This window comes from Procambarus clarkii, chromosome 43 (genome assembly GCF_040958095.1).
Source record: "Procambarus clarkii isolate CNS0578487 chromosome 43, FALCON_Pclarkii_2.0, whole genome shotgun sequence".
NCBI classification, from domain to species: Eukaryota; Metazoa; Arthropoda; class Malacostraca; order Decapoda; family Cambaridae; genus Procambarus; species Procambarus clarkii.
This window is the reverse complement of record NC_091192.1, coordinates 14,913,750-14,922,941: the sequence shown is the minus strand read 5'-3', so window position 1 is coordinate 14,922,941 and position 9,192 is coordinate 14,913,750. Positions and strand designations below refer to the sequence as shown.

The 9,192-nt window shown below is 40.3% G+C and overlaps 1 protein-coding gene across 1 annotated transcript in view; it reads right to left on the bottom strand.

The window, feature by feature from the left end:
* The window catches only part of LOC123756045 (retinal guanylyl cyclase 2), a 100,358-nt gene that overhangs the window by 60,828 nt on the left and 30,338 nt on the right, over positions 1–9,192 (bottom strand). Inside the window, exons 2-4 of the mRNA XM_069339990.1 lie at positions 5,149–5,292; positions 3,521–3,604; positions 8–184 (exon numbers count right to left, since the gene is read on the bottom strand). Of these exons, the coding sequence (XP_069196091.1) occupies positions 8–184; positions 3,521–3,604; positions 5,149–5,292 (405 nt within the window). The remainder of the gene's footprint in view (positions 1–7; positions 185–3,520; positions 3,605–5,148; positions 5,293–9,192) is intronic.

The window sequence follows — 9,192 nt, the reverse complement described above, 5'->3', positions numbered from 1 at the left end:
AACCTACCCTAACAAGGTCAGTGAGCAGTGATAGCCGAAAGGACCAATCCAACTTGATATCTTCCTGTTTGATTATGTCCTCTAATGATCTTCGGTGACAGTAATCGAACACCAGGCCAGGTCGCACAGAATCACACAGCATTCCCAAGAAACCATTAATGTTTTCATGCCTCAGGTCACGCATCTGGAAATTCCAAGCCATTTTAAAACATATTTTATACACTAATATACGAGTCTGTTTCATTGCAATCTTCAAAGTGGAAATTGGGCAGAGTAAATATTCATCACATATTTAGTTCGTTGACAGTTCACCTGATATCTTCATGGGATTCTTTCAACAAAACCTCTGTATATCTACCCAATTTGCAATTTATTCCTCTAAGCTGCCACTTCACAGAGGACTCGAGCACTAACACATAGGAAGGGGTTTTAACTGAAAACTATATTCCCTCACTTGTGTTTTGCTTTCATTTGGCTTACCCTTGTTTATACTTACCTTTGTATATAACTCCTCACGTCTATATGTAGGGACTAAATGGTCATTGACTTCACATTATGTACAACTTCATCCTTTGTATTAACCACTGTGCTGCGCAAAGCACAATTAGGAGCTCTGAGAGTTGAGCTATTTTTTTAATTTGGCTATATTTTAATATTTTTTAATGTTTTCATTACTCTTTGTGGTTTGAAATCGAAATACAGTGGCACCTCGACTTACAATAATTTCGAGTTACGATATATATTTAATCGGAAAATGCAACTCGACTTAGGATAGTGTCATCGACAAACGATATTTGTTGATACATGTTTGGGTCGACCGAGCGCATGGTTCCCGGTTGTGCGGGCCGACCTGCCTCAGTTTACTAGAGCCGCCCGCTTAGTGACGATCACGCTTATAAGAAATTCTATTTTTTTTGGGTGATTTTTTGCTTTTTGAACTTTAAACTGATTATTATATATCACGCCATGGGTCCCAGATTATTATATATCACGCCATGGGTCCCAGATTATTATATATCACGCCATGGGTCCCAGATTATTATATATCACGCCATGGGTCCCAGATTATTATATATCACGCCATGGGTCCCAGATTATTATATATCACGCCATGGGTCCCAGATTATTATATATCACGCCATGGGTCCCAAGAAAGTCAGTGGAAAGGTTCAACATATGAAAACACATGTGAGGATGACCATAGAGGCAGTACAGAATATCCCTTCCTAAAAAATTAAGAAAATGTGTGCAGCATGGGAAGAACTAAACTTTTGCTGAAACGACTCGCCCAAATTAAGCTGCAGTAGGCCGTTGCCTTAATCTTTTCAATGACACTGTGATGCATCACTACAGACAATTGTTAAAACGAAGGGAAAAACAAGTGTCGCTAGACAAATTTTTAGTGAGACAAAACAAACTAGCAGTGAACCACGACCAGGTCCTATTGGTATGCAGGGAAAACATAGGAGAGAGTTTACCCCAGAGAAATCATCACTGCCTAATGTTATAATGGAAGGAGACTTCCTTCCAAACAGTAACACCTCTCCTCCTCCCCCCCTCCTCACCATCTTCCATACGCCAACAGGAATCATCAGTAAAGGTAACTAATAACTTGTACATACTTTTGTAGTGAGGATTTGGGTGAATTAGGTATAAAATTTACGTTAAAGTTCATTTTTTGGGAAGTTAGGAACGGATTAATTCATTTCCCTTTATTTCTTATGGGAAAAATCGTTGGAACTTACGATATGTTTCTGGGAACGGATTACCATCGTAAATCGAGGCCCCACTGTAGTTGAGTTTGGAAACATTTTGACATTAACTTTACCTGAACATTTATGAAAACAGCAAAAATATACTCTTGATAATGGCACTAAGAAGTTTTTGTCGAAACCAGGTGCGCAGTGCAGTGGTTAAGAGGTCATTCACTTTTCCTCGTATATGCATGGTCTAAGGGGACACTAAGTTTCCCTTGTATATTTAGGCTGACGGGTCTTTAGCTTCTGACATAAATGTGAGCTCAGGAGTTATCAACTTTCCCTTGTACATATAAGCTATGAATACTTTGACTTCTTCTTGTACATACCTAGGGGGGATTTTTGAATTTGCTCTTATATGCTCAGCAGGTTACTGACTTCTGCTCTTATATGCTCAGTAGGTATTGACTTCCGCTCTTATACGCTCAGCAGGTATTGACTTCTGCTCTTATATGCTCAGCAGGTTACTGACTTCTGCTCTTATATGCTCAGCAGGTATTGACTTCTGCTCTTATACGCTCAGTAGGTATTGACTTCTGCTCTTATACGCTCAGCAGGTATTGACTTCTGCTCTTATATGCTCAGCAGGTTACTGACTTCTGCTCTTATACGCTCAGCAGGTTACTGACTTCTGCTCTTATATGCTCAGCAGGTATTGACTTCTGCTCTTATACGCTCAGTAGGTATTGACTTCTGCTCTTATATGCTCAGCAGGTATTGACTTCTGCTCTTATACGCTCAGCAGGTTACTGCCTTCTGCTCTTATATGCTCAGCAGGTATTGACTTCTGCTCTTATATGCTCAGCAGGTATTGACTTCTGCTCTTATATGCTCAGCAGGTTACTGACTTCTGCTCTTATATGCTCAGCAGGTTATTGACTTCTGCTCTTATATGCTCAGCAGGTTACTGACTTCTGCTCTTATATGCTCAGCAGGTTACTGACTTCTGCTCTTATATGCTCAGCAGGTATTGACTTCTGCTCTTATATGCTCAGCAGGTTATTGACTTCTGCTCTTATATGCTCAGCAGGTTACTGACTTCTGCTCTTATATGCTCAGCAGGTTACTGACTTCTGCTCTAATATGCTCAGCGCGTAATTGACTTCTGCTTTATTGAAGGTACAGATCTATTGTCACATCACTCATACTAACAAACAGAAAAATCAAATACTTTTTCACAGTGATTCTCAAACCCAGTCTACAACTTCTAAAAGAAAGTGAATTTTTATACTTAAACCCTGACAATAATTCTAATACTAATTAGAATGCAAACAATAATGATAATTACAATGACACTGATACTAATCAAGCTATGCTTTAACAATAACAATTATTAAACAAAACTCAGGTATCAAGACAAATGCTGAGGCAGGACAAATCAGTAGTATAGGGTCAATATATGCACCAATGTAATTGCCCAGTGTCAGAGGTCAAGACCATTGGTGATGGATGAAGACAATGGGGTCAGGGGATAAGAAAAGGGGTTACAGATCAAGACACTATGGCAGGGCTTAATACAACTGGTTGGAGATTAATGCAGTGGGTCAAGATTCAAAACAATTGTTCACAAATAAATATAACAGGGCAAAACTGCCAAGAAGAAAGGTTTTGGATGAAGAAAAGAGGTAAGGGCGAAGTTAAATGGGGTTATGAGCTATCACCAAAATGTTTAAAACAAGAACGTAGGTCAGGAATTAAGGGGTCAGTCTAGTGATGGAAAACGAAAGCGATGGCGCCAAGACCCAGTCTGGATGTCCACTGACCTGCTTCAGGAGGGTCATTGTCCTGTTCTTGACCTCGAAGTTGCCAGTCGGGACGTAGAAGTACCTGAGGTGGACGAAGTCTCCCTGCGGGGTCAGGTCGAGGGTCATTCATACAGTGAGTCCAGGAAGGTTCTCAACATATAACAGGTTATCGAGGATGCAACACTATGTGACTATATATGATTTTGCTTGGGTCTGAAACATCCAAGTTTCGTGCAACCTCTTTCACGCTCTTGTGGTGCTCGGAAGTAAACATGGGGGAGGGACAAACCTTTGCTTCAGGAAACACGCCAAGTGATGTAGAAAATGTCAATTGGGACTCCAAAAGGTGTACTGAAAATTTAGTACAGGGTTTATGTGGTCTTGGGCAACATTAGGGTTTGTTTTTATTTGTTGACTAACTGCTACAAACAAGAAAATTGCCATATGGAAAGGTGTTCTAGGCATGTTGTTAAAGAGGCCGAGGAATTACTTGTCTCCTTTTACTTGGGCCTCTTTAAAACTTTACACATTTATTAAACACAAAATGTATATAATGGAATGAGAATTTAGACAATTATAGCTGTGTAGGCCATAGTACACAGTGTTCTGGTCAAGGGTCTAAGGTCACTAGTATCATGAAACTAAATTGCTCCTGCAAATACTGTCAGTTTGATGTCAGGCTACTGACACCTTTTACAGTATTCAGTAAAACAAAAGACAGAAATTGTTTGCATACAGACCTACCAAATACTTCCATTTGTTGTTGTGATGGCAGTGATGAACCCATGCTAAAGGTTACCAATACAAGGGACAAGTTTCATAACCTAAATCCTAACAAATACAGATTAGGTATATAAATGCTAGTTTAGTTACCTGATAACAGAGAAGAAGCAGTTAACCTCTGACCTTTTTATATTACCCAATTATAGGGTTAATTACCTAACAATTATCAACCAGGTAAAAGATTCATTACCTGATAATTACTAACCAGGTATGAGGTTCATTGCATGATAATTATCCGATAATTACACAGCAGGTATGAGGTCCATTACTTGACAATTATCTGATAATTACCAACCAGGTATGAGGCTCATTACATGATAGTACCAAAGAGGTGAGATTAATTACCTGAAAATTACCAAACAGATGTGTTATTAGTTATCTGATAATTACCATCTAGGTGTGATATTACCTGAAAATTATCAACCAGGTGTAATATTAATTACCTGATAATCACCAAACATGTATTAGGGTCATTACCTGACAATAATTAACCAGGTATAAAGACTCATAGTTGATAATTACCAACCAGGTACAAGTAATAATTCACTGTGTTGGGGGACAGGCAGCCAGTGTGTGTGTTAATACATGTTAAGCTTATATCAAGGTCCAACCCCCGAGGTCAATTACAGAACCCCCCTAAGATGAAACCCCACAAGAAACTGACTACTTGCTGCTAGGTTAACAGGAGCATTAGGCGATAGGAAATGCTCCCAACCACTTCTGTCCCTCCAAGGGATTCGAATCCGGAATTCTGGATTGTGAGTTAAGAAGGAACCCGCCTGTACTAGCGGGCTCATTACCTGATAACTGTGAGACAGGTACAATAGCCAACCTGCCGAGTGCGTGTGCCTGACACTGCTTACATTATACTTAGCCTTGCCCTCTTCGTCCTTGGAGCCCCCGTGCGAGGCGCTGGAGAGGAGAGCATCGTGAGGGATGGCCCTGTGAGGCGAGCTGAAGGAGCCCCGGAGCAGGTCTGGTCGCTCGGCCGTCGGTCCTGACCCTGGCTGAGGTAAACAATACGGATCCTCGCTGTCAACTCCGCTACATTGATATTCATTTACCCGAATTTACCTTGATTTACCTGAATTGATGGTTAGATTTTCAGGATATCTCTGTTAATTTAATTTTATATGAAGGCATGCTAGGCATGTCATATTAGACACGTACTGCATATACATATTTTTTCTTAAGGAAATTGTCTATGACCTACATATTATATATTTATACATATTATAATAATTTATATCTGCATATCTTCATTATATACATATCTACATAGTATATTCTTTGGGGGCACTGTTAATTTGAATAATAATTACTGTTACAACATGAAAAACTAATTAGGTCTTGCACAAGAAAATCTATATGTACCGCTATTGAACTATATTCAACCACACTACGTGTTTGTGTGTGTGTGTGTGTGTGTGTGTGTGTGTGTGTGTGTGTGTGTGTGTGTGTGTGTGTGTGTGTGTGTGTGTGTGTGTGTGTGTGCAACCCGTCCTCTTATATATAACGTCACTTTTGGCTGGTATGCGCACTATGGCCAAATTTGGACGTAATTTGAAATGAAATCGACTCACAAAAGTGACGTTCTGTTCCGTTTTCTGTTTGAGTCGTCCGGCGTACGCGCAGAGGTTATGAGAGGACACTTTAAATTAACGTTTTTCATAACGTTTTGAAACTTTATAAGAATTTCCTGCCCACCTAACCTTTCAGAGGACCCTTAACTTACTGTTGTTGAAAAAAAATCCCAAATTTATTTTCACTTTTTTTTTTCATTTTCAAATTACGTCCAAATTCGGCCATACGGGCAAACAGCCAAAAGCGAGGTTATTTTTAAAAGGACAGGTTGTTGTGTGTGTGTGTGTGTGTGTGTGTGTGTGTGTGTGTGTGTGTGTGTGTGTGTGTGTGTGTGTGTGTGTGTGTAATTACCTAAGTGTAGTTACAGGATGAGAGCTACGCTCGTGGTGTCCCGTCTTCCCAGCACTCTTTCTGTGTGTGTGTGTGTGTGTGTGTGTGTGTGTGTGTGTGTGTGTGTGTGTGTGTGTGTGTGTGTGTGAGGATTCAAGCTTAAACCTGTAAACTGGTAAAATGAGTGCAATTTCTATCATTAGATCCTAAGGCATGCCACATTCAGATCTGTATTAACCATTAATGTACACAGAAGCTACTAGAAGCAAGACACATGCCTATTGTGGCCGATCACGTATGGCGGACATGTTCATGCCATCCCAGATCCATATTTCCACAACATAAGAGTCTATACATTAGAACTAATATTCTCTTATATCTACAATCCTTTCCTGTAATTAACTCTCCTTTCCCAGACCTCTTGTCCCTTTTGGTCACAATGTTAAGCTCCATCATGTAGTCAGAGACTACGACACCCCATTATGTGCCTCTGTAACCCTTTCCACTACCGCCCACACGATGGGTATGGGGTGCATAATAAATGAACTAAACTAAAAATGGTCACTGGCTCCTTGTGGTATTACCATCACACACACTCTGTATGTATTCACTATTTATTATTTGTGCCTGCAGAATCGAGCTATTAGCTCTTGGATCATGCCTTTCTAACCAATTTATTTTTCCTCTATTATCACTACTACATATATTTCTCTCTAACACACACACACACATCCCCAGGAAGCAGTCCGTAGCAGCTGTCTAACCCCAGGTACCTATTTGTTGCTAGGTGAATAGGAGCATCATCGGTGAAGGAACTCTGCTCATTTGTTTCTGCCTCGTCCGCGAATCGAACCCGGGCCCTTAGGACTACGACCCCGAGCGCTGTCCACTCAGCCGCGAGGCCCCCTGTGTCACACACTGTACTCATCTATTTGTATTCACCTATTTGTGCTTGCGGGGGGTTGAGCTTTGTCTCTTTGGTCCCGTCTCTCAACCGTCAATCAACAGGTGTACAGATTCCTGAGCCTACTGGGCTCTATCATATCTACATTTGAAACTGTGTATGGAGTCAGCCTCCACTACATCACTTCCTAATGCGTTCCATTTACTAACTACTTTGACACTGAAAAATTCTTTCTAATGTCTCTGTGGCTCATTTGGGTACTAAGTTTCCAACTGTGTCCGGTGAGATTCCATCTGGGTCTATGGCCTTTGTAACATCCAGCTCAAGAAAATGCTTCCTCGCCTCCTCATTGGTAATCTCAAACTGCTCCAGTGGTGCCTGGTTAGATATACCCTCTCTTACAAACCAATACTCCTGTCCAATAACAATGGTCAGCTTATTGCCTCTGATACTGCTATTGAGTTCAATAGGTTCTTCTCTTCCATTGGGTCATCCCTTGCAAATGACATTCCTTCTTCCAGTACTGATGTTCAGGACTATCTTAGAGGTAACTATCCACAGTCTCTGTACCTAACGCTTGCAAATTCCACTGATGTTAATGAGATAATCCTTTCCCTTAAAAACAAGTCTAGTGCCCTTGAGGAGATACCAACTTTAATTTACAAAAAAGCCTCCAGATCTTTAGCTCCTGCTATTGCATTGCTCTTCAACAAGTCACTTGAACTCCAAACCTTTCCAGATATTCTAAAAAAAGCGAGAGTAACCCCTGTCCACAAATGTGGTGATCTCACAGATGTTAACAACTACAGACCCATATCAATCCTGCCTAACTTGTCAAAAATATTTGAAAAACTAATCTACAAGCAGCTTTACTCTTATCTAGCCAAACACAATATACTTAGCTCTTGTCAATATGGCTTCAGACCCAAAAAAAGCACTAACGATGCACTTATTAGTATGATTAACTTGATACATTCAGCTCTTGATAAAAAGGAGTTCCCTGTTGGGTTATTTGTGGACCTGCGTAAGGCTTTTGACACTGTCAACCACCAAAACCTTCTTCTTAAATTATATCATTATGGAGTCAGAGGACACTCCCTGCAATACCTTCAGTCTTACCTTACTGACAGGCTCCAGTATGTTTCTGTGAATAATTTAATTTCTCCCACCCTACCCATCAACATTGATGTTCCTCAGGGCAGCATACTTGGCCCTCTCATCTTTCTCATCTACATTAATGACCTTCCAAATGGCTCCCAACACCTCAAACCAATTCTATTTGCTGACGACACAACCTTTATTTACTCCAGTCCTGACCCCCTTGCTATAAATGCCACAGTAAATACTGAGCTAAATAAAGTCCATCTTTGGCTAACTGCCAACAAACTCGCCCTTAACATTGACAAAACTTTCTATATTCTGTTTGGCAATAATTCCTCAAATCAAATAAATCTCAGGATAAACAATACCCAAATTTGTAACAAAATAGATGGCAAATTCCTTGGCGTTCTCATTGACCACAAGCTGAATTTCCAGGAACACATCTAAATATATCAAAAAAAGTTTCAAAAACTGTTGGCATTCTTTCTAAGATCAGATATTATGTACCACGCCCTGCCCTGGTGGCGCTCTATTACTCCCTCATCTATCAATATCTCAACTATGGTATTTGTGCTTGGGGTTCTACTACCCAAAATCATTTACGTCCTCTAATTACTCAACACAAAGCTGCTATTAGGACAATATCTAACTCTGGCCCCAGACATCACTCGGTACCCCTACTCAAATCTCTGAATATGTTAGATATTAAGTTACTGCACATCCTCTCATGTGTATTATATATACATATATAAAACGCTGAACTGTAATGCCAATCCTGACCTTAAACGCTTCGTTGAAGGTTGTAACAGAACCCATGAGCACCACACCAGAAGCAAATACCTTTTTGATATTCCAAGAGTAAGAAATCAAGGGACCCAGAATGTGGAATGACTTTCCCAACCATGTTAAAAACTGTACCTCTCTCAACCAGTTTAAGATAAAAACTAAGCATTACCTAATTACCTTCCTGTAACCTACCTTACCCCTA